Source organism: Haliotis rubra, unplaced genomic scaffold, assembly GCF_003918875.1.
Source record: "Haliotis rubra isolate DU_JTF1 unplaced genomic scaffold, ASM391887v1 Scf324, whole genome shotgun sequence".
Taxonomy (NCBI): domain Eukaryota; kingdom Metazoa; phylum Mollusca; class Gastropoda; order Lepetellida; family Haliotidae; genus Haliotis; species Haliotis rubra.
This window is the reverse complement of record NW_025766996.1, coordinates 313165-341082: the sequence shown is the minus strand read 5'-3', so window position 1 is coordinate 341082 and position 27918 is coordinate 313165. Positions and strand designations below refer to the sequence as shown.

General features: G+C 40.5%; 1 protein-coding gene across 1 annotated transcript in view; it reads right to left on the bottom strand.

The window, feature by feature from the left end:
- LOC124283875 (LHFPL tetraspan subfamily member 2a protein-like) overlaps positions 1-19640 on the bottom strand; it is a 32467-nt gene extending 12827 nt beyond the window's left edge. The window contains 3 exon segments of the mRNA XM_046719903.1: positions 3219-3343; positions 3345-4731; positions 19170-19640. Coding sequence (XP_046575859.1) covers positions 3219-3343; positions 3345-3661 — 442 coding nt within the window. The 5' untranslated portion in view covers positions 3662-4731; positions 19170-19640.
- Positions 19641-27918: the final 8278 nt, after the last annotated feature.

The window sequence follows — 27918 nt, the reverse complement described above, 5'->3', positions numbered from 1 at the left end:
TGTGTTTTAGCAGTAACAAGATCAGCTTGGATGGCAGGTTTGAATATTCCAGCTTTATTGCAGCAGTCTGATATAATTAAGTTGAACCAGACAATTCTGTGATCAACAACATGAATATCGATCTGCACAATACGCAATACGATAACATGTGTCAACCAAGTCAGCAAGCCGTAACATCCGATACACTTCTTACGACAAGTATGGGTTGTTGAAGATCAATTCTAACCCGAATCTTCATGGCTACCATAAAACATAATAAAGTTGAGCCACAGACTAACATTTTGACTCTGAAATGAAAATATTTTTCAAAGGAATATACACATGTAAGGGACTGTTCATTATTAATGGCTAGGAGGGTGATGATGATTTTGATATATATATTTTTTTAAATTTTTTAATTTTTTTTTTTGGGGGGGGGCATCCATTTTGTTCTTAGGGCTGGGGGGCAGCAGTTTTGTACACACTTACTGGGGGGGGGCAGCAATTTTGTACATATAAATATGATTAAAATTATGCTTAGAATTTATGGGAAGGGGAGTAGGGTCACTGATTTTGTATATGACATGCAAGGGGGGAGGGTGTTACTATCTTGTACATAAATTTTAGGGGGGTCATTCACATTGTACATGCTTCTCCATAAAAATCATCATCACCCCCCTACCAATAAATTATGAATGGTCCCTAAACACTCACTTTACTCACTCACTCATTTCTTTGTTTTGAGAGATGTTTACAGTTTGTTTCCCAGACCCTGGGAAATGAATTAAAAAAAGTATTCTCCTCAATGTGTATTCCCTCAGCTGTAGTGATTTTGTTCTGAGCTCCATTTTGATTTTATGTGTTTTTTTATGAGACTAAACATTACTCTAAGAGACCCCTAGAAGAGGAGAATCTGAGAGTATCAAATATATCAGCTAAAGTCGATACAAGTTTCCCACTTGTCAGTGATGTCAATGGTCATGTGATGCAATTTCACAACAGTAGTTGTCTCATCCAAACTTAACCCGTGAAGGTCCGTGTTAGAATATTGATCTTCAGTCACCCAAGCTTGTCGTAAGAGGCGAATAACGGGATCGGGTGGTCAAGCTTGCTGATTTGGTTGACACATGTCATCGGTTCCCAATTGTGTAGATCGATGCTCATGTTGTTGATCACTTCATTTTTTGTTTCTTGTATGACCCACACTTTTGTAATTGAATCGTTTATTAAATTTGTTTTTTCAGTTTTTCCCTCAAAAAATTAAGTTTACATTTTCAATAGTCCAATATAAGTAGACATAATTATGTGCAAACATTTTCAACACGTTCTTTGGGTCTGCTTCAGTTTTCTATAACAATCTGTATGGTTACACCAAGTCAGTCAAAAAATAAAATAGGAATATATTCGTGTGATTATATTTTAATTTTGCATTTGGATTTGGATATGGGGTAATTTTGTGTGAAACAGTATATATTTCCATCCATCCATCCATCCATCATCCAGGAGATTGGAGTAGCCAGTAGTGGTGTTCCGATTAATTGAAATAATCGAATATTGGTCGCAGTGACCAAACGACCAAGCAATCAATCACATTTCCTCATAATCGAACAGAAACGATTTTGGAACTACTGTTTTAGTTTTTGAAATACTTGACAATGGAACATATCTTAGAAGTTGTCAGGGCCTGAAAACGTGTTCAATTCTTAGAAAACTCACTTCACTACTGAAAAGTCATTACTGAATATTTCTCTAAGACTCCAGGAAGTTTATGTTCATGATATATTAGTCATCACTTTAATGTAACAAGCTGCATCATGTTATACATATCTGTAATTACAACCTGGATAGGAAAATCTGAAATGACGCTAACCAATTTTTATCGATGATTGTTCGTTGGTAATGAAGCAATCATCAATTGTGAGATTTCAACCAATTCCCAACACTAGTAGCCAGAGATTAAACAGAATGTATTTGATCAGTGATCAAACCCCAATTTATCCAATATCATTCATGATTTCGTGTGATTTTAGCAGTTGTGTCCTTGAAAACCATCATTGATAGAAGAGTGCTCAGCAATCAAATCAGAAAATGATCACGCCGAACAAACAGCAGCTCCAGAAATCTGATATTAACCAATACAAAATATGGTGGAGATAAAGACAGTTTCTTCCCTTGACGTGAGTCAATGCTGTGATTAGTCTCTGTGCTGAATATAGATTGGCAAACAAGCCCTGGCTCCGATATAATGGGGAGAGTGTTCTGTATTGAGCGTCCAGCATTAACATAGAATATAGCTGTATCATAATCAAGCAAGGCATTATCTTCAGTGTTCTGTGATGTTCAGTTAAAGTTAGGGAACAGTTGTATAGGTTTTGATTTAAATGAGCTCCTTACGTTTGGTTGAAAGGTGTGGTGTCTGTGTGTGGGCCTGAGAGAGAGAGAGAGAGAGAGAGAGAGAGAGAGAGAGAGAGAGAGAGAGAGAGAGAGTGAGTGGAGCCTGAGAGAGAGAGAGAGAGAGAGAGAGAGAATATTTGTTCTGAATAAAGTACTTTGCTTAGGAAAACAAAAACAGTTTTGCATCAGTGCATTAGAGAGAGAGGAGGTAGAGGATGAGAAAGAGAGATAGATGAAGAGGCAGAGTGTGAATAAAGTAATATGCTGAAGAATCAAAATAGTGGTGTTGGTGTGTTTTGCATGAGAGAGAGAAAGAGAGGGAGAGAGAGAGAAAAAGAGAGAGAGAGAGAGAAAAAGAGAGAGAGGACAAGAGAGAGAGAGAGGTCTGTGTGATCTTTGAGTTGGTGTGTATGGTGTGTGTTTGCTTTTCTCTCTGTATTACATATGTGTTTGTGGTGTTTGGGTCTCTCTGTTACATGAATGGTTTGTGTGTGCGTGCCTGTTGTGCGTGCATGTTGTGCGTGCGAGCATGAGCTCCTTTGTTGGAAGTTATCAAGAAGCATGGCTGCTATTCATAACTACAGTAAATCTGACTGAAGAACGATAACATAGAGACCTATATCAATGCCTATTGCAAAATTGGCCAAGAGAATGACTGTACTGTTGCTTACTTTGACATAAACTAACATTCGATCACCAAATACTTTTAAAACAAGTCAAATAAATCACTGAAGTATTTTGAATGATGAAATCAGCATTCTTCATTTTGCCACAGTGGAATGGCAACATCTGAAACATATCAAACTAAATGTAAAATTTCTTCCTACTAAAGGGAGACAACTCACCTGCAATGCTTTGAATAAGCCCTGTCACGGTGAAGATGCTCTTCCCACAGAGGGACCTGTTGCAGATGCTGATGACCGATGTAACCGTAGCGAACAGCAACATAATAGCTCCAATACAGAAGAAAAAGAGCCGCCTTCCACGTGTTCGGGAATTCACTGTCGGGCATTCCATATCCTGTTACAAATGTCGCGCACGTGTCTCTGGTCTCGATCAGCTCGTAACGATGTAATCGGGTGCATCGGTTGAACATCCCAACCGTAGGTGTGAAGATTTCCTCTGGATTAACGCCAGTGATATTGTCATAGATGGAATCCAGGCCCATTTTTTGTGGTGCCCCTATGAGCCAGTTGGGAGACATGACTGAAGTCACCACCAGCATGAAGGTCGTTATGGACAACAGTGTCCATAGCAACGACCAACAAGTAATGATGACGTAACACATTTTGACTGGGTAATTCACAAAGTATTCCTGATGCCGACCAAAACGGTTCCAAGGAAGTCAATATCGAGAGGAATGGTTTTGTGAATTTGAAAAATATATTCTGATGCAGTAAAGGCACACTTTGCACAATATACAGATCTTAATATCACAAGATTGGAATAAGAACAAGAAAAAAGGCCTTAGAAATGAGGTAGCACTTTTTAAATGAGGAATGATTCCAGTGTTGTGCGATTGAATATTATTGCATCAGCTTCAGTGGTTCACGTGTCCTTTGTTTTCAAGGTAATCCTGATCAAGGGAATGATTGAAAGTCTGTGAAATTGGACCAAACGCAGTTTCTACAAGGCATCAAGTACTTATATTCCTTCCATATATCTGTCTCAGAATCTTGACCTTCACCTTTTCACCACAGGTGCAAGCTAGAAAATGTGACCTTGAACTTTTGTAGGGTCACTGTAGGTCACACAAGGCACTCAGTTATTGGACTATTTTGTTTCTGATTATTTCTGTTGATTCCAAATCAGAGAGATCTGTAAAGGTTGAGCTATTTTCTAGATTCCTGATAACAGGTCTTGGAACAGATGATGAGATATACTGTAATCTTGTACAGAATCTATATACTGGTGCTGTTATACACAATATTGGTTTACCATTTATGGTGCCAATTCTTACCGAAATCTAATTCCTTTTTCCAAACTTCGTATCACACAGCAATTATCTTCCAAATATTCCAGATTCTTTTTTGAGTTCCAAAGATGGAGCCACAATAATTCTCTATGTACAGATGATATCAGTCTTCTAATTTTTCCTAATGATTCCTGATTCCTCCCATTCACAGATTAGGATTGTAGTTTCTGGAATGTATTTCCAAATGAACTCTTCACACCACAGATTCCTGAAATGCTCTGTACGGAGCCAGTATCCTCTTCTCCTTCCAGCTGTTTGACTTTATCCAGATTGTATGAGTTCCTGGTGTGTTTTGTTACACTTCCTGGTTTTGTTGTGAGTTTTGTTCAACTATATTCTCCTTGTTGGTGTACTGGAACAGAAGTCACTTTCATGTCCTTCATCTGGGGAACAGAAACAGAAAATATAATGTATGCCCAAAAACAATAATAATTTTTTTTTATTCAAATAACCTGAGAGTGCGAATGATGGGTATTTGTGGGTGAGTGAGTGAGTGAGTATAGCTGGTTATGAGCAATAGCTTCACCATGTCACGGCCTACAGTGTTTTTTTAATACTAAGGCCAGACCAATTTTATTTCTTGTTTTACAGATTTTTGTCCTCAGAAAACCAAAAGGCGGGAGGGGAAAAAATAGAAAATAAAAATCACAACTCAAAATAATTTTCCGTTTAAGTACCAAAAGTATTTTATTTTTGGCAATTTATGAAGTCTATATGGGGTAAAAAACAATCAAAATTTTTTTAAGTTTACATTTTTGGTCAATAGAAACATAAGGATTTATTTTTTGAGCGGGAAAAAATAATTTATTTATTTTTCTTATTCTTGAAAAAATACGACCGGCAGATCCGTAAAACAATTGGTCTGGCCTAAAGTAAACTACATGTATGTTTTTACAGCGAACTAGTCTGCCTCATAGTCCCCTAACAACTTTACTTTCCCTTCTGTCCAGCCCTCGAGTGAATGTAAAGTAAGTCTAGGTTTCTCTCACTGGGAGTCCTTTTCAATTTGAAAGGAATTTTTTGTTTCTGTCAAAGTGATATATATTCAGAGACTAGCCGTTAGTCTACTCCCCGATATCCTTCAAGATCTGATCACAGGCTGCAGACCTGTCTGTCCACTTCAGTCACGTGACCAGCTCGTCCTACTCAACATCAAGTATGTAGGTTCGAGAACTGGCTACTTGTACTCTAAGGTTCTCCCTTTCACACAGACTCACGTCTGCTCCTACTCATCTCTCAAGCTTGGACTAAAGGCGCACCTCTTTGACTGTTACAACTGACTGTTCACTGAAGTATTTCTCTACATTGTGTGTTTTAGAGGTTTGTGTACCATGAGCATTAAAGATGGGGCTGTATCATATCATCATCATCATCATCAAGATGGACCTAAAGGCACAACTATTGACTGTTATGAATGACTGTTCATTCAAGTATTTCTCTTGATATTTTGTAATTATATTTTTCAGAGGTTTGGAAAGAACATTGAGCATTGAAGATGGGGCTGTATCATATCATCATCATCATCATCATCATCATCATCATCATCATCATCAACCTTCCCATCATCATCATCATCATCAACCTTCCATCATCATCATCATCAACCTTCCCATCATCATCATCATCAACCTTCCCACCATCATCATCATCATCAACCTTCCATCAACATCTTCCCATCATCATCATCATCATCATCAACCTTCCCATCATCATCATCATCATCAACCTTCCATCATCATCATCATCAACCTTCCCACCATCATCATCATCATCAACCTTCATCATCATCATCATCATCATCCCACCATCATCATCATCATCAACCTTCCCATCATCATCATCATCAACCTTCCCATCATCATCATCATCATCAACCTTCCATCATCATCATCATCATCATCACCTTCATCATCATCATCAACCTTCCCATCATCATCATCATCATCAACCTTCCATCATCATCATCATCCTTCCTTCCATCATCATCATCATCATCATCCAACCTTCCACCATCATCATCATCATCAACCTTCCCATCATCATCATCATCATCATCAACCTTCCATCATCATCATCATCATCAACCTTCCCCATCATCATCATCATCATCAACCTTCCCATCATCATCATCATCATCAACCTTCCCATCATCATCATCATCATCATCATCATGTACCTCCATCATCACAATCATATGGAAACACCTAACAATCACAGACAGACAGGCACACACACACACACACACACACACACACACACACACCATGCCTATTTATACCCTGCTTTTGTGAAATGTCAGACTCTCATTACAAACAAAATCAAGGGTCACTGAAGTGACATAAGAGACGATGCAACCAGAATATATATGGCTCTGGCATTAGCTACAGCACCTTGCCTTATCTGTGTACACTCTCAAAATGTTATCTTGCCGCATTATGTCTTATCTTGTCACACCAGCTGGTATTACAACATAAAACTCCGCATGAACCTCTGACCCCCTTCAACCGCAGGTGATAAAGTGTTGTTGGCTTAATGATATTTTCCAAAAACCAGTTGCACATTTCTTAAATCAACTGAAAATTAACTTTGTTGCCATAACAGTTTCTGAGCTGAAAAAATAAAGTGGCGATTAAATTGAATTATCTTGATAATAAATTACCATATCTTGATTCAGTTTCATGAAAATCAAATATTTTTTGTTTATTTTTATTTTTAAGCACTCTCTCAATGTCAGTTGCACTTACCCTTTAAAATATAAGGTGAAAAAAATATAATTTTTTCTTGAAATGTCAGATTAAGTTGACTGTTCTAAAACATGTAACCGCAAGACAAGCTTGAAACTTGGAACAGACGTACTACTGAAATTTTGATAGGGATATTCTGAGTGTCCAGAAAGGGACTGGCCATGACTTATCAATGGGAGCAGTTGTCATGCAAATAGCATTAAAATCGATGTTAAATCTATGCTGAAACATTGCTTTTCATAGAATAAACAAGTTGTATATTCATAAAATTATCATCACTCTTCACCTTTAGAAATATTGTGAAATATTTAATTATGCCCATCAGAAGTTGAAACATATATTACTCAAGAGAAGTTAAGGAACAAAAGAGTATTTCATGTTACTATAGTTGATTTGTCATCCCCTTTAATGAATATAATCAATGAAATCCTCTAAATTTGTGATGTTATTTGAATCATATGATGGACACTATCTTGGAGCAAGCTGATCGCAAGAAGGAAATTAGCCAGCCTGTCTAGTTAGAACCAGTTAGAGGTCAACTATGAAATGGAACATATTTGCTAACTGAAGCATAAAAACAATTAACTCACAGTTATTAAGAAAAAACAAAGGTTGACCTTTTCAGTCTGAAGGTCACTAAACCATGGAATCTATGACCTTCAGTTACTGACCAATGACAAGCCATATAGAGATATAGCCAACATGACCATTATGTGTCATTGTAGGCCAAGGCCGTTGTATTAATAAAATCATAAGTTTGGTTACAGACCTAAACTTATCAAGCTAAACTAAATCCCTTTGACAGGATAACTGGCCCAAAAATGTTAAGTATTCAGAGGTAGGCCTATTTTAAGAAAGGACATGATGTATGGATGAATAACTTCATTATTGTATAAAATCCAGAGCAGGAGACCAGAGCAATACTCTGATTCACATAACTGAAGGAATTTACACTTGTCAATTCAGTCAAGACTAGTGTTAGATGATTGTTGTTATTTGTTCTATAAGACCTCAGAGCTTCAGATAAGATTTAGCTCATTTGGGTACTGTACTCACTGTATTTTTGTGGAGTGGATTTTATGAATGTTGAGTGGGTATTTCATTTTCCGTTACCCACTGCTTTCAAATATGTGCGTATGAGTCATTTTACTCACCTAAGTATTATGTCATTGAGTAAGTTTACTAAGCAGGTATGTTCTGCCTTATATCATACCTAATCAAAACCAACTTAAATATAATGGAAATGATTTCATAAAAAATCACTCGTCCTGTACTTACAGTACAACACTAGTCCTATACTGACAGTACAACTTGATAGCAATCGATGTCTTTTTCATTACACAAGCGATTTTTATAAATATATTCCATAAGCATTTGTTTTAAACTTTTTGCGTATCTAACATTTTAAATGCGTAATTGGTACAACAATTATTTTTCAATCCATAATTGGAAATTTTCTATGCATATTTTACCCAGATACGCAGCTTATCTAGGCCTCTGGGGCCTGGGAGACTAAGGTTATCTCCCAATTGACAGACACCCATTTGACAGACACTAAACTAGAAGGTTAATTAGGGTAATACCTACGAGTACAATGGAACAGTCCGCTGTCTAGTGAGTAGAGCAGGGTAAGCCTGAAACTCGTTACTGAGAAGTTTGATTGTGAGTAAATAGAACTTTGTTGTGATTAAATGATAAATGATTTCTCTTCTCAAATTTTAGTTTACTATCAATTACTATCGAATTTAAAAACAGGTTTGTCACTGAGATGTTTGATTGTGTTTATTGATAGAAAAGCCCCCTCCCAATAATAGCATATGTACAAACAGAAGTTACGTTTTGTTGGAGAGGTATAGATATGAACATTTTTGAAAACATTCTGATTTGCAGTAAATGAGACACCTGCATTGCCATGTAAGATACGAATAATACCAATCAGTGTTCTAATTTTAACGATACTTTCTAAAGATTGTAACAGTTTATGTCTTTGAGTAGTATACAATGGTCATTCAAGGAAGTAATGGCCACATTGTCATGATGCGTCATATTTTGAATATTTATTCTAAATAAATCGTAATTAAGTGCACTAGTCATATATCTTAATATTGTGTGCAAAACATATAACTTCTTTATTCCATATGAATAATATTTAGGTTCACATTTGACTTTATTTGATTTATATGATACAACAGTGTCGCAATTCGTAATAGCTAAGCTAATGTTTTCAATATGATGATGCCGACTAGAAGGTTAAACAGAAGTGTTTATGAAAACAAACTGTTTTTATATTGCAGCAATGAAAATTCAAATAACTGTCTTTTCGTCCATCTTTCAAAATAAATAATATAGCTTCAGTTTGTTCCTGTGTTTTGGACTATTCCATTATAATGTGTAGGTAACAGGTAGTAGATAATCTGTTCACTGAACCGTAAATGTTGTTGTTTTAAGGTGTCTGCGAACTGGCTGTCTGCGTAATGGGAGGACACCGAGACTACAACCTTCCCCGCCCACCCCTCCACCTACCTCCCTGAAGTTTGACAGCCTTTCCTTATTTACACATGCAGTTTACGATCAAACTAATTAGCTCAATTTTACTACATCTAGACTTGTCAGATGATTCAAGACATGAGCTGGATGAAATTTTGAACTTATCTCCTAGGGTCTGAGACACAGACTAATAACAATGTTTATCCATGTTTTGTTTACACTTGTGTTTATGATCAAACCAATTAGCTCGTTAACCTTCCTCCCCATGTCAACTGCACCAATAACACAGCCTTCAGTTATCACAACTCTCATGAAAACTGGACATTTTTATGCTTGGCAGGTGCTTGTTGCTGGTCTACGGAATTGTCTCACTCAGTTATTGGGCAAAGTCATAAAACTTATTATTTATTGGCTGAAGCTTATGGGTAGTTAGTCTGTCTCACAGTCCCTGAACCATACCATTTTTTGTTCCATTGAAATGCAAAAGGAAGTTAGAGTGCCTAGTCAGATGCTTAATCTTTCATCTCACTCAGGTCGTGTTTAATGTTTATGGCGTCTTTGTTATGGAAATCAAAATGATAAATTTTCACAGACGAAACAGTAGTCTAGATTTAGGGTTGTCCTCACAAAAATGATTTGGTGGTCAGTAGGATTCTTTTGTTTGTTGCTTAATGCCACTGCAATATTGCTCTGTGTGACAGGCATGTAAATATTCAAGTCTGCACCAGACAATCCAGTGATTGACATTATGAACATCGATTTAATAATGGAATACAATGGCATGTATTTAGCCAAATTACCTAGGCTGACCACCTGAAGAATGTAGATGACATATTCTTGGATGTGGGTACTCTCACAATACTGATCACCGATGAAGATCCCGGGTTAGCATTGGTCTTCAGTAACCCATGCTTGTCGTAAGAGGCGACTAACGGGATCGGGTGGTCAGGCTCGCTGACTTGGTTGAGACATGTCATTGCATCCCAGTTTGCGTAGAATGATGCTCATGCTGTTGATCACTGGATTGTCATCATTCGATTATTTACATGTCATTGGATCGCCGCCATACTGCTGGAATATTTCTGAGTGTGGCGTAAAACTAAACTCACTCTCTCATAACACTGATCAGAGTACATAAGAGTCATTCAAAAACACTTCTATGTAGTAATATTCTATTGAAAAATTAGCCATCTTTTAAAAGTATCAAGTATATTAGACAATGCCAAGTTTCTTAAAACCTTAAAGGGAAAGACTTCCGCCCTTATCCCCCTTAGATTTCATTCTAGTCAAATCATATCACCTGAATATTATACATTCCTCATCTGACAAGGATGAGTTTTAACATGTTTCTTTAATTGTATCTAAACATACTGCAACTTCTAAAAATGCGACTCAAAGAAAATTTTCCCCATCGTTAAAATTTAGGGGGGATACGGACGGAAGTGTTACCGCCCAGTGGTTAAACTGTTCGCTGGTCACTCCAAAGACCCAATTTGGGAAAGAGTTCCTTACGACACACACACACACACACACACACACACACACACACACACACACACACACACACACACACACACACACACACACACACACACACACACACACACACACACACACACACACACACACACACACACACATTTTTTTTATAAGGGTAAAGGTACTTTTAATTACTTGTATATCTTTGTATTTTTAAAAAAAATTAGGTGGGGGGGTCCGTAAGGAACTCTTACCCCGGTTCCATTCCCCACATGGGTACAATGTGTGAAACCCATCTCTGGAGTACCCCCCGTCGTGACATGCTATAAGCGGCGTAAAACTAAACTCACTCACCATGCCACTAATCCATTTCCCAGCTTGTGATGATGCAACATTTTCAATCCCACAATTCATCAGTAATCTGGTTCTCTTGGTGCGATGCGCTAGCACGTCTGACCGCAAACATTCGGGAACAGGTGCCCGCCTGGTATTAATCTCACTAAAGTAGCCAAAGTTGTCAAACTCCGCACAGACAATTCATCCCTTCATTCCTGAAGTGGATGCATTCGCGGAGCAAACATGCTCCGAATTCTTGGCACGATCTTCTAAAGGGACCCCTACGTTCGAAAGAGCTCTGAATATTCGGACACATATTTGACTCAATTTGTTGACGTCCGTTGTAACGTGAGCCAATTGTGGTGTATCAACGACGTTGCTTGTTTTGTGATGTTTGGCCAAGTCGCTGCATTGCTGCGGACTGACCTAGGATGGCATTGGTATTAAAGGATTTGAATTCAAGGTTTTTTGTTTCTGTTATTTAAAATATTACAAAACCAACTCGATAACAGTAATCTCGTAATTTAACGCTGCTGCGTGAGATAACAGAAGATTGGGTATGTTTTTATGCCGCTTTTAGCAATATTTCAGCAATATCACGGTGGGAGTACAAGTAATGGTTTCATACATTGCATCAGTATACATCTGAATACATTTAATTTTGATCGAAACCATAAGTTAATTTTATATTGAATGGGAGCCTCAATGAGAAAGGAACGTGAGGAAATCTGGGTGCCGTTGTACAAAGCGATCGTAGCGCTAAGGTGATCGTAACTCCCATACACTAACACAGACTTACGACTGGCGTAGCGCTAAGGTGATCGTAACTCCCATACCCTAACACAGACTTACGACTGACGTAGCGCCCAGGTGATCGTAACTCCCATACCCTAACACAGACTTACGACTGACGTAGCGCTAAGGTGATCGTAACTCCCATACCCTAACACAGACTTACGACTGGCGTAGCGCTAAGGTGATCGTAACTCCCATACCCTAACACAGACTTACGACTGACGTAGCGCTAAGGTTGCTTTGTATAACGGCACACTGGACTTCCTTAATTTGGGGCTTTTGCGTTGCCAGGGGAAATAATCCAGTTCAGGGACTGTGAGACAGACTAACATGGCACCCGGCGACATGACGACTTCAGCCAACCGGCTACCCGCCACACACAAACCCTACTCTCCTCGTCTCAATTATATACTACCCACACTTTGCTAAGGATCACAAAAATTCCCAATTTTACGTAAATATAGATTTATAATTTGAAATTGTATCCATTTAAAACTGGATAAATAATAATATAGTAACCCCTCTTAAGGCAAACAGCCACTTTAATCTAACCTCATGCACTTGATACATGAGGAACCATTAAATTGGTTTTCATGTCACCAATCAACCATTTTGCAAATCATGGAACGAGTCATTGACAAATAAACAACACATGTCAGTAGCAGGTATGGGATCCACAAGATTAAATGACATACTGAAACCTAGGAACCATGCTTACAATAAGCTTAGATATTTAAACCAAATTAGACCCCACATCAAAGTTTTCTGTTGAATCAATGATCTGATACCTAGCAAAGTGTGAATAGTATATTAGATTATTAGTCTGTGCTTATGTTTGTGGAATAAGGTGCCGGATTCAAAATGTTATGACAGAATTTAGAATTTCACTGTCCCTGGACGTAAAACAAATCATTTCAACAATAACTATTGTGTTCTCCAGTACGTCATCAACGATGAATGTCAACCACGTAGATATGTTTCTATGACGGCGGTATGTGTATCCACGTGACAAGTGGTCTAGTGGACAGCGTCTACCTGGAGAGCGGGAGGTCATAGGTTCGATTCCTTACCTGCGTTACACCAAAATACGTTAAAAATGGTATTTCTTATTGCCCTGCCTGACGCTCGAGAGGATACAACAAGACTGGTCGGCTCGAAGTCAGCATACTGTGTCTGAGCGTTGTACCCATGTCAATCTGCGGCAGTGTATTCTAGTGGTTAAAGCCTCACGCCTAACATCCGAGTTCGACATGGGTAGAATGTGTGAAGCCCATTTCTGGTGTCCCCCGCCGTGATATTGCTGGAATATTGCTAAAAGCGGCGTAAAACTAAACTCACTCACTCATAACAAATTGTTCAAATTTGGCAAAAGTCATTGTCACTGACAGAGGTTCATTATGACACACATGAAAGGCAATGCCAGGTCTTGTACCCCACACAAGTCCAGAACTGCCTGGCATCGTAGCCTAATTCCTCCCATGGGTACAATGTGTGAAGCCCATTTCTGGTGTCCCCCGCCGTGATATTGCTGGAATATTGCTAAAAGCGGCGTAAAACCATACTCACTCACTGGGCTAGCGCTGTTGAACCTTCATTATTCTCGACGTCGCTTCATGTTAGCGGAGTGATCTTACCCCACATAGTAGCAAGCCTACAACTCCACATGACCCGACAGCTAACATCACGCACTATATATGGACACCTTAATCTAACGGTTCGGGGTCACCTCTTGCAGCCTCAATATATGTTCCAAAAGATGAAGAAGAACAAAAACTAGCAAAATCATTTGCATTATCATAATTGATCTCCATGGTAACCAGCGTCGAGTGTATGGTTCACGTAAACACCTGTTTCATTCCCAATGGACACGGCGGTCAGTACTTGGTCTACGGGGGGCTGTAAGTTCAGTATCAAGAGTGAGTGAGTGAGTTAATATTTAACGTCAGATATGTTGCACCGAACCATGCCTTGGAAATGTACAAGAGACTCAGTATCACATTTAACTGGTAATTAAGTGTGAAAGGTGTGCTGTGAAATATTGATGTATAATATGTGATAGGATGTTGATGTTGTATTAAGTTGTATTAAGTTGTATAAATGGATAACTTGTATATATATAATTAATAAATACAGACAAACATTGAATCAAACGTAGTAGCATTTTATCCCATTTGGCCCCGGATACTATTTCACAGGGAACCAAATAAGGGATTAAAGGGGATTATCACACCCCAGTGATTTCTTCTACTGAAACAATAGGAGTTGGGTAAGTGGGAAGACCCCGTTCCGACTGTGTTAAACGTCCGTATTATAATCTGCATTGTGGATCAATATGAAACAGTCATAACAGCAGGTGCTCGCGAAAAGATAAGCCTCTCTGTCTGAAACCCGTCACAAACACATGCAAGGGCAAGTCATAAGGTAGCCTGAATAAACACGAGAATATATGTTCAAATCAGAATATGGACACATCACCTTGGTATTTTATACCCAATCACACGGAGACCTAATATAAATCAACACAAAACCAAAATCCCCTTTATCTACGTCTCGAATTGCGTCGATATATATACTGAGGGAAACAAATAAGGGAACACCACTTCATCGCAGTGTTCCTTTATCTATTCTCAGATTTTCACCCACAGTGCAATATAAAGCTTGTGAAAAACCTGGAAAAGAATTAAGGAACACTTGTATTTTCATGTGTTCCCTTATTTGTTTCCCTCAGTATACATTCGTTAGGAGAAAAACGTTGCGATTAGGAACACACGGGACCGCCTCCGCGGTGTAGTGGTTAGAAACCCCGAGAGCGGAAGGTCGCGGGTCATACCAAAGACGTTAAAATATGGTGCTTGTTGGTCCCTGCCTGGCGCTCGGCATTAATGGGTACAACAAGGACTGGTCGGCTCGGAGTCAGTATAATGTGTCTGAGTGGGATATTCATGCTTCACTGCGGCATGGTATCTCCGTGGGCTAGCACTATAAAACCAGCTTAAGTCTGGGCTAGTACAAGCAGCCGCACATACACATACACACGCATGCACGTCGTCATATGAGTGAAATATTCTCAAGCACGACGTAAAACCCAATTTCACCTCACCTCGGAACACACGCTCACCTGTGGCAGAGTCAGTACATCCTTAGACGGCTACAGCTTCTTAAACAGTGAGTCATCACCCCTCCCGTGTTAAATACAGGAGGCCAGGTAAGTATGACTGAACGCTGCCTTGTTTACAAAGACAACACTGTCAATGTCATCTTAACTCGCTTGTCTGTGAGGCTAAGCCGATCAACAGGTCAGCCCTTGGCTATGGGACAGACTAATTACCAATGCAGACTCCAATTAGCATTGTTTGATTTCTAATTAGTCCGGCGCTGTTGTTTATCTATGTCGCCACGAGGAAGCTTCAAATGCGATTGTTTGAGTAACGCTTGTGCTGGGTTGATACAAAGAGAGAGAAAAACATCAGTGTTGCAACTGTATTGGGCGCCTTTACACAAAGCGATCGTAGATCTGTCGAGAGTCTGTTCTGTTAGAATATCGGAGTTACGGTCGTCTTAGAGCTACGTCTGTCGTAAGTTCATATTAAAGTATGGGAGTTGCGATTACCTTAAAATTTCGTCTATGTTAAAGTATGAGAGTTACGATCGCCTTAGAGCTACGTCTATGTAAAGTATGGGAGCTACGATCGCAGTAGAGCTACGACTGTCGTAAGTTCATATTAAAGTATGGGAGCTACGATTACCTTAAAATTTCGTCATGTTAAAAGTGGGAGCTACGACCGCAGTAGAGCTACGACTGTCGTAAGTATTTGTTCAAGTATGGGATGAGGTTACGAAGGCCATAAAGGTACGACTTACGCAGTTCTATGTTAAAGTACGGGAGTTACGATCGCCTTAACGCTGCAATCTGGCGGAACTGGGATCATGGGATTAATGCCCTAACTGGCTTCCCCTTGAAAAACTAGAATAAAATCGTGCTCAGAAACATAACATCAGTATTGTATTTGCCAAAACTGATCACTAAAAGTGAATGAGTTGTGTTTTACGCCGCCTAGAACAGTATTCATGTTTTGTTACGGAGTGTCAACTTCCAGTAGGAGGACGCAGCAGGACACGGAAGAGCAGGTAGGTTATCTAATGACATATTACCTGCCAACCTGTGAGGATCAGGGTCAGAATTTGTCTTCAGCAACCCACGCTTGTCGTAAGAGGCGACTAACGGGATCGGGTGGTCAGGCTCGCTGACATTGGATCGTATCCCAATTGCGTAGATTGATACTCATGATGTTGATCACTGGATTGTCTGGTCCAGACTCGATTATTTACATACAGACACCATATAGCTGGAATATTGCTGGGTGCGACACTAAACAACAAACAAACAAACATATTACCTGAACTTCGAGCGACATTTTGTTCTTCATGGGGCAGTCAGTGACTCGAACCCGCGTTGCGACCCAGCGCGTTACGTAATTCACTGAATAATTCATCGGTATAAACATATAACCAGTGTGCGAAATGGACGGGCTAGTTATGCCTGAAAGTTACTAGCCCACAAAATTATTCACTGACCCGAAATTTGAATGTAGACAGAGGTTTCATCATTAAGCTGCTAATATGTTGAACATTTTTATCAGGCCATAGTTTTGCATGATTTAAAAGTGTATTATAACTTAACAAGTTGGAGAGAGTGATATACATGTATATACAAAATGACCCTAATTCATTAGCCAGTCGGGCCAGTGACTGAGGAGATTTACTGGCCCGACCGGATTTTTACTAGCCACGGGCTAGCGGGCCAGTGGCTATTTCGAAGACTGTATATAGCTGCCAGATAACTTGATTAAAGTATACACTGATTGATATAACTCAATCATATTAGAGCAGCCTTGTTAAGACCGTGGGGTAGCACTGTGGTTAAAGTGTTCTCTCATCTGGGTCACGGGTTCGATTCTACCCTTGGATAAACTGTGTGAAGGCCATTTCTGGTGTTATTCTGGCATGGCATTACAAACTGACTCGTTGTATGAAAGAACTGGATGTTCCTTAACTTCATGTGAGTAGTGTATGAATTCCTGGAAACAACCCACGCCCATCTACACGACACCGTGCGTGCGTGTGCGTGCTTTGATCAACTTATAATAGTGATAATCTGATATGTCAGCTATGTTAAAATAAATGCTGATCAAACGAGAATCATCTTTGAGCATCACGGAAAGCTAAAAATATTCTTATCAAAAGTTGAGTGGTATATATTCACTTGCCGCGAAGTAAATACGGGGCCCGCGTTATCTCATCATTGTACAGCACGTACTCTCACGCCGGCATCATCATCTACTGATTCAGACGAACTACTGTAGGTGCATCCCTGCAATGTGTTTAGTGAGTCATGTTCCGGTACCATTTACACGTGGGGTGAGAGTTTCTACACAAGACGAGTCATGAAGATCGGCAGAGCCAGACTGTCTCTCTTTTATACCCTAGAGCACATACATGAATTTAAAAACACTCTTCCCATTCTCACCCTTCTCAGTTCTAGTGGGGCGATGGGGTAGCGTAATGGTAAAAGCGTCCGCTCGTCACGCCGAAGACCCGGGTTCGATTCCTCACATGGGTACAATGTGTGAAGCCCATTTCTGGTGTCCCCGCCGTAATATTGCTGGAATATTGCTAAAAGCGGCGTAAAACCATACTCACTCACTTCTAGTTGTGGGAATGAGTATTGTGTTACGTCGCTTATAGCAATATTCCAGCACTTGGGGTCCACCAAAAATGGCTCCTCACGTTTATGTGCATATGGAGAATCGAACTCAGATTATCGGCGTGACCAGCGAACACTTTATTCACAGCCCCACTGCCGTTGGGTTAGCTGAAACTTATAGACTTGCGCTTATCTAATACCCGACGTGCCTTTAACAGAATTATGTGTAACCTTATTCATTCCCCTATTTCTGGTACCAGCAGTGTTGGCAGGATAATAAGATACATCGGGCATATTTACACATAAACTTAACACATGACGGGAATCATATTAAAGTATTATGGAAAGTTATCCCTATTTAATATGGAGTAGTATTGTAGGTGACTTGTAAGTCACTTTCAACACTTTTCAAAATAATCACCTTGTATGTTTATTATTATTTCAAATAATACCAAATAACAAGATGTTTACTTTCTTTTGTACGTCAGTGTATATATCACCTCGGAAAGTCTAGATTTCTAGTGTCTGAAAATAAAGAAATTTTATAGGCTTCCGTTTATTATAGATAACAGATAGTTTAACCAATAGACTCTTAAAATATTTCCATTTCAGAGACTAAATTATAGGCCTCTGTTTATTATAGTTAACGGATAGGTTAACAAACAGAATCTTAAAAATTTACATATCAGAGACTAAATTTAGTTCCTCTACACTGGAAATGATATTATAGTATTTTAATGAGTACTTCACATCTGTTGAGACTCTGATGAATCTGTTTTCGCTTTAGAAAATCATAAAACAGTATTTGTTTAACGACAAAATCACCCGTACACACAAAATTCGAAATGAAAACGGTCTGGTCCAAAGTCGAACTGAATTGGGTCTCGACAATAAATCAGTATATCGCCCTGTACGCGATGTCTCCTTCCAAATCGTAAGTTTGAATTTCGTGAAACAAAGCGGTGTTGTACTTGTGCCATTTCCATTCACAGGACACGATTAAATCATCCTCTAAGGTTATTCCAATACAGAAATGATTTCCTATTTCGCCAGACAGTCGGTTATTGGAGCACTATCAGTTTCAGGACAATCGATACAAGCTCAGCAAACTACCGTCCTCTGTTGTATTTAATCATATACCCATCTGCTTTAAACATCGTCTGCTCTGGTAGTAGTAAACAATAGAAGCACCTGTTGATATGTCCAGAAACGTTTTCGTCAAGAATAAACCTTTGTCAGCTGATTCAGCATCAATAAAATCATAAAACGTACATACCCACAAAAGTCAGACTATCGTCTGCGCTCCCAACCACTGCCAGCTGTGTATGGGATTTGTTTAGCAGTGGGATGGATCCTCGATGTGTAAGCTTGATTCACGGTGAATGACAGCTCCAGTAACAGGACAACATCCATGAAAACTGAACACCCAAATCCCTCTTGAGACCGAACCGAGTCGACTCCTATGGGCTGTTAGAGTTACTTCATAACGATAATATTTCCACAGCGCTCGTCTGCTTCAAACTCCAAACAACGGTCGCCGCGTGACTCACACCGCTGAACAAATGGGATTTGGACGAAATCTACTCCAAACAGATACGTCAACAATATTCATCCAAATATTTTGAAAATCGGGTCCCAAATAAGACGCTTGGTCTAAAATGGCGTCTGAAGCAGACGATAACAGCACGCGCCATGTAGCGCACGGGACAGATGGATCAATATTTCAGATGAAAGATTAGAATTGTTGTTCCCCGCTTCCCCTGCAGTAAACCTTTGTGTGTTTTTCCGCGAGGTGATTTACCTTCAGACTCGGCTCAACAAAGCCACGGTTCGCTGAATAACAAGAGTCATTACCCAGAAATGTAATCATTTCCAACAAAAACACAGTCACCATAAATTATGTAATATTTTATGCTTTGTAATTAATATTAACAGCAGGAGTGAATTAACATGCGTTCTACAAATTGCGAATCTTATGAAATGGAAAAACATCTGCATTATGGCACACGGTCGTGAATACTGAACGAAGTCAAACAAATATGACGTCTTTCTGAACTTTATCCCGTGCATAGCTGCTGTTGTAACCGGCATTGAGCAAACGGGATGACACAACGCCCCTAATGACTCAATGTCCCGGTAATATAACAAGCATGCTAATTTGAGATAGGCACGGGAACTTCTATACGATTCCTATGATTAATTGCATATGTATAATATTACCATATGTTATCACATGTACTTCGTGTACCCTACAGCCACTAGGGGCATTGTTCAAGGATGATATCACCGGGAACATATTGCCATAGGTAATTAAACAGACCGTATAAACAGATATTTAAAAAGACACTCGACAAAGACTATTAATTCAAACAGAAAGTTTACAAATATGATTTTATTAATAAAAATAATCTCTTGGGGCACATTTTGCTCCTAAAATAATGTAAGAAACTTTGATATCTTAAGCATATACTTCATGTATAGCATAAGCGGATATAGATATATTTCCCTTTCCGTTTTCTAACGGCCCCGCCTGTTGTGTTAATAATGATGCACAACAGGACTATTTTTCAAACATTTAAGATGAAAATCATTCCGTTAATATTTCTGACCTTATCAAATTATCATAATTAAATTCGAATTGTACAATCTATATGAATTTAGTTACATTTATGAACTGAAATCAAATTTTCAAATACAAGGAAATGATTTGAAACTTGCCTTTGTGCTCCTTGTATTGTCGACTGCGGCAAAATCGCCAGTAGACTTTTTAAAACTGATCGGGACCGTCTCAAGAGTCATACACATATATACAACGAAAAAGGTCATCTCTTAAGCTGACATATTCCATTCATATGAGATCGATGAAAAACAAATGCCTAAAAATTCTATTGCCACATTTTCAAGATAATTGTCACATAGAGTATTAATTCAATGCACAGCTGTACTTCCATGAAAGTGATACATTAAAACAGGAAAACAACTTTTGAGACGAACCGTAACCTTTCACACAATGGGTCGACATTTTGACATGTGTTTTCTTTTCCCAACATGCATTATTCCGGTATTTGTCACAGTGCCAAGAACAGGAATGCTTGTCAAGCTGTTTAAACTACAACCAATTCTCTTTGTTGTCAGGAACAATAATGGTGAAATTGAATATATTGAACTGACAGTATGTTTTAATCACGTATGAAGGAAAGGTCAAACTAATCATGTTTGGGGTCAAAGGAAGGTCATGCCATTATCCCGTCAAAAACATATTTTCATATTTTTATTTATGAATCATGTCCTGTGATTTTCATTAGCGTATATATATATATATACGCGCGTGGTTCTTACCTGTTGCCGCGATATAGCTGGAATATTGCTGAGAGCGGCAAGAAACTTAACTCATTAAAAGTCTGATGGGTAGTCTAGTGGTTAAAGCGGTCGCTCGTCACGCAGAAGGCCCGGGTTCGATTCCCTACATGGGTACATTGTTTGAACCCCATTTCTGGTGTCCCCCGCAGTCACATTAATGGAACATTGCTAAAAGCGGCGTTAAACCCAACCCACTCACTCACTCTTGTCTGTCGGGGGGCGGTGGGGTAGCTGTAGTGCTTAACGTGTTCGATAATCTATGCAGTTTAAACATGGAGAGTTCCGTCCGACACAGAACACTGCAACCGAACGGGTCAGTCCGTGTTTTGACCCCACAGCAGGCAGGGCAACAACATGTACCATCTTTTAACGTATTTTTGGTACGACCCGACCTGGGATCGAACCACTGATATTTAGCTCTGATTGCAGATACACGCCATGAATCCTAGGAGTATTAAGGGTCGCGAGGTAGCTTTGTGGTTTCCTGGGTTCGATTCCCCACATGGGTAAAAAGTGTAAAGCTATCTCATGTCCCCTGTTCTCCGTTTGATATTGGTGGAATATTACTCAAATAATCGTAAAAATTACTCACTCACCCTCGACGAATTTGAGTGAGTGAGAATGGTTTTACGCCACTTTTAGCAATATTCCAGCAACATCACGAAATGGGCTTCACACATTGTACCCATGTGGGGAATCATCCCGGTTTTCAGCGTGACGAGCGAACGCTTTAACCACTCGGCTACCCCACCTGGCCTAAAGACATTCAGACTGGTAAACCACTGATTGAGGCGGTGAGCAACGAACCATGTCCTGAATACACAATGCCATTTAGAAAGTCAGTGGGTGAGTTGAGTTTTACGCCGCACTCAGCAATATTTCAGCTATATGGCGGCGGTCTGAAAATAATCGAGTCTGGACCAGACAATCCAGTGATCAACAGCAAGAGCATCAATCTGCGCAATTGGGAACCGATGACATGTGTCAACCAAGCCAGCGAGCCTGACCACCCGATCCCGTTAGTCGCCTCTTACGACAAGCATGGGTTACCGAAGATCAATTCTAACCCGGACCTTCACGGGTACATTTAGAAAGTGGTCAAAGTGTGATTTAACCTTCTCAGTAGAGTACAGATTCTTGTACTTTGGTTGGTCCAGCCTCATCCGGGATTGGAACCCGCACTCCCAGAGACAGGCACAACTGTTGTCAGACTTCCATTTTGTGGAAGATGTGGTGGCTGAGTGGGTTAGATCGCTGACTTTGCCGGCGATAAGGTGTCTGACTTTGTGAGTATGGGTTCGAATCCCGGATGGGACTTAACTTAAACAGGTACTAGAATCTGTACTTTACTGAGAAAGTGTAATCCGGTTGTAACGAACTATATTTAGTGGTCTCTTCGTTATAACCGTACATTACTGTAGTTCCTATCACTATGTTAAACATCATGACAGACTGATTATAGTGATAGCCTTTGAGTGAGTGAGTGGGTATGGTTTTACGCCGCTTTTATCAATATTACGGCGGGGAACACCAGAAATGGGTTTCACACACTGTATCCATGTGGGGAATCGAACCCGGGTCTTCGGCGCGACGAGCGAACGCTTTACCCACTAGGCTACCCTACCGATCTATAGCTTGCCAGAGTAGAGTTGACAGTTTCATTTCAACATTAAGTCTACCTATCTTGGAGATCCTTGCATACCTAAATGTCAGCATACCTATATCTTGGAGATCCTTGCATACCTAAATGTCAGCATACCTATCTTGGAGATCCTTGCATACCTAAATGTCAGCATACCTATCTTGGAGATCCTTGCATACCTAAATGTCAGCATACCTATCTTGGAGATCCTTGCATACCTAAACGTCAGCACACCTATCTTGGAGATCCTTGCATACCTAAATGTCAGCATACCTATCTTGGAGATCCTTGCATACCTAAATGTCAGCATACCTATCTTGGAGATCCTTGCATACCTAAATGTGAACTATTACCTTTCCTATGTTTCCACCCCTCCGACACGACATTAAAGAAAATGTATCTTACAAAACTCACGTGATCTGATGCCTTGTACAAAACGGAGACAGTTCTTCATCAAACAGCGTACACAACAGTAACTGTGACAAATATTTCACCCCTCACAGAGTTCAGCCGTAAGACGAGTCCGGGAGGACAGTACGTGACAAGGACAAAGTGTCACGTACCAGGAACATTCCAACCACCTCATGACAGCCTCAACATTACATGTACGCATCAGGTTCTAATGTTTTGTGTGTTTGTTGTTCAGCGCCCCACTCAGCAAAATTCCATATGATACCGCGACTTAAATATTATCAAGTCTGGACCAGACAATACAGTGACTGAAGCGGTGCGCAATGACTTCGGGGCAGGATGCTAAGCAATCGAGTCACAATACGTGACACCCAATCCCCACCCCAACAGACAGGCAGACGCACGCACGCACGCACGCACGCACACACATATTCATTTAGTCGCCTCTTCGGGCTTGGGGTGGTTGCTGGGATCCATCACGGACCCATAATCCCTTCTTGGCGTTCAAATCCATACGCCTATTTGAGTAATATTCCTACCATATCAGACGGAGAACAGGGGCATGAGAGAGCTTTACACTTTGAACCCATGTAGGGAATCGAACCCAGAAAACCACAAGGCAATGCCACGACCATTAATGCTCCTAGGATTCATGGCGAATAACTAGGCCATTTGCATGGTGAGGTAAAGATCAGTGGTTCGATCCCAGGCCGCGTCTTACCAAAGTTACGTTAAAAGATGGTACATGTTGTTGCCCTGCCTGCTGTGGGATCAAAACACGGACTGATCCGTTCGGTTTCAGTGTTCTGTGTCGGACGGAACTCTCCATGTTAAACTGCATGGATCTCGTGGGCTAGCCCTGTACACCATTCATAATCCGGACTTTACAAGCCCCGCACACACGTGCATTAACAACGCTATAATTACAACAACAATAATAATATTGAACGCGACGCGTCCGCTCACCTACCTAACACCCCTTGACTCCACATAGCTAGATATTGCTGAAAGCGGCGTAAAACCATACTCACTCACTCACTCCTTGTAAAGCTTTCTGCATGACCTGATGATCTCGACAACGTAAGGGGCACTATTATACCACATCTGTCTTTCCAGAAGTACAGCTTGAACGTCCATGAGATTGTATGTTCTTCGAACCTTGATCTCACACATATTACATCGCATACAAATTGTTTTGAGCCCCCATTCATCCCACATCCGTGAAGATCTGGGTTAGAACTGGTCTTCGGTTATTTTACTGACTGACTGACTGAGTTTGGTTTTACGCCGCTTTTAGCAATATTCCAGCAACATCACGGCGGGGGGACACCAGAAATGGGCTTTACACATTGTACCCATGTGGGGATTCGAACCCGGGTCTTCGGCGTGACGAGCTAACGCTTTAACCACTAGGCTACCCCACCGCCCCTCGGTGATTTTAATCCATGCTTGTCGTAAGAGGCGACTAACGGGATCGGGTGGTCAGGCTCGCTGACTTGGTTGACACGTGTCATCGTATCCCAACTGCGTAGATCGATGTCGATGTTGATCACTGGATTGTCTGACCCAGACTCGATTATTTACAAACCGCCGCCATATAGCTGGAATATTGCTGAGTGCGGCCGAAGGCAACAACCAACATATCACATCGCATACAAACTGTTTTCAACACCTTTGAACTTTGTATGCCTTACATTGTTGTGCTATGTATTTGGGGCGTAGGGTAGTCTAGTGGTTAAAGCGTTCGCTCGTCACGCGGAAAACCCGGGTTCGATTCCCCACATGGGTACAATGTGTACCCATCCCCCGCCGTGATATTGCTGGAATATTGCTAAAAGCGGCGTAAAAATAAACTCACTCCCTCACTCATTCCCATATGTATTTATATACCTATGAATCTTTCCAAACGATTACACGAAATGTATGACCATAAGGCGATCACTCCACAAAACAGTGTATTGCCATGTCCTCACGGCCTCATGGCCTCATATACGAATAAAGTTTGTCTGTCTGTTTGAATTTCAATTCATTCCACACTATTAAAACAAAGGGGGGCGGTGGGGTAGCCTAGTGGTTAAAGCGTTCGCTCGTCACGCCGAAGATCCGGGTTCAATTCCCCACATGGGTACAATGTGTGAAGCCCATTTCTGGTGTTCCCCGCCGTGATGTTGCTGGAATATTGCTAAAAGCGGCGTAAAACCAAACTCAGTCAGTCAGTCAGTATTAAAACAAAGCCGTTAACTTTCAAAATGGCAATTTAATGTTTTGAGATGGTCCCCATATCAAGGCAATGGCGCTGGTTATGATTCGATGACTGGACAAGCTATTCTCATGTTACGTCATAAACTGGCATAAACGTTTTAGTGAAGTGTTATTTTCCGGGACAGATGGTATGGTACCATGAAACATAAACCAGCTGTCCAAATGTACTGACAGCTCTACTTTAGATTAACTTGAATTACCAGAGCTGGAGTTTGATGCTTTGTAGTGAAACAGATGCAGAAACTGTGTTTCATCGTTCTGTATCTTATCGTCTAGTTGTCATGAGATGACTACACGCCGAATCCCCAGTCTCAGAATCCAGTTAAGGATTCAGTACCAATAAGTCTGAGTAAATAAGTGAATGAGTATGGTTTTACGCCGCTTTTTGCAATATTCCAGCAATATCACGGCGGGGAACACCGAATATGGGCTTCACACAAAATACCCATGTAGGGAATCTAGCCCGGGCTTCGGTGTGACGAGCGAACGCTTTAACCACTAGGCTACCCCACCACCCCTTTGAGTGAGTGTGTAAGTCAGTGAGTGAGTTGATCACATAGCGTGACGTCATCATATGGTTTGAACGGACTTTGTCACCAGGCCACACGATAAGATCGTGGTTAGAATTGGTCTTCAGTAGCCCATGCTTGTCGTACCCCGATAAGATCCGGGTTAGAATTGGTCTTCAGTAACCCATGCTTGTCGTACCCCGATAAGATCCGGGTTAGAATTGGTGTTCAGCGGGTTAGAATTGGTCTTCAGTAACCCATGCTTGTCTGGTAGACCCGATAAGATCCGCTGGTTAGCTAGTGGTCTTCAGTAACCCATGCTTGTCGTACCCCGATAAGATCCGGGTTAGAATTGGTCTTCAGTAACCCATGCTTGTCGTACCCCGATAAGATCCAGGTTAGAATCGGTCTTCAGTAACCCATGCTTGCCTTACGAGGCGACTGACATGATCTGGTGTTCGTGTTTGGTATCGTAATGATACAAGCCTGACATCGTATCCAAGATGCGTAGATCGATGCTCACGATGTCAATCACTGGATTGTCTGGTCCAGACTCGATTATTAACAGGCCGCTGTGACATAGCTAGAGTATTGCGTAGTTAAACAACAAAGGAACAAAACACGGGAATAACGTTCCATAGATGATTTCAAACGAGGCTTCGATATCCGGAAGTGCATTTCGGGTAACTACCTCCCAGGAAGCAGCCTCTTTCGGTGCTGTGACTTACTGCGACACACTCGTATTGTCACGTGAAGGACTCTAAATCTCTTTACCGTAATGGACTCATCATTGTCATTCACTCACTAAATGACCCTGTATGGTTCAGTAGAGTATAACGAATATTATTCAGTTACTGTTTCAATGAGGCATCTTTCATCAGTAACTTGGATAAGGGCTAGTAGCATCAACCCTTGGTTTATATGCTCGAGGACCCCGACCTCAGTAGTATGTTAGGTCTTTGTCAAAGAATGGGGGTATTTGGAAAGTTATGGGTATTTGGAAAGTTATGAATCAATAATTTTGTTGAGGATGAGATACATTTTCTAATGTTCTTTCTGATATTTACGTTACAGCATGTGGAATGATAGCTTCGCAGTTACCTCCGCGCTTCGCACAAATGACCCCTTCTGACCAGACCGTGATCTTCATGCGGGATAGCATTGAATGAAACCTAGCCGCACAACTTTCTCAAATGTTCATGGTTTCCTATTCCTAAAGTTTAGTCTTTGACCGGACTTTTCGTCTTGTTTTTTCTGTGAAACGGACGCCCAACCTAAACATGGGTCGTATGTTATCGAAATGCTTTTTAAAATTAGCCCCCAATACTGCACCCAGTTTCGAAGAGGCAGTATGGTTTGTTGTTGTTGAGACTAATCCGTTTGTTTGAGTGCAGAATGGGAACTTATTTCTGTGGTGAACCTGCACTAAAATAAACGGTGAAAATCTCTCGTAATCCGATCTAATGCAGTCGGTTTGCAGGCGTGACCTTGCGCATTTGACAAGATTTACGTACAGCATGCGCACCAAACACGACGTATTTGCCGGACATTTACAAACGGGTTGTGCAAATACGCAGCGGAAATACCACCGGCGTGTACTGTAGTGTGGGTGATATTTGAAACGCTAACATCTAGTCTCTGAAATGAACATATTAGCAGAACAAAACGGTTTCTAAAATATATTTGAAATAACATAATAAAACGGAGACTGAATGAAACTGTTGTAATGTTGGCTTGCCACACATTCCAGACTTGCATGGGCTGTTATGGGTATCTTGTTTCAGGGTCTTTATGACTAGATACTTGATTAAGAAGGAACCTAGTCTATTACTAACAGCGGT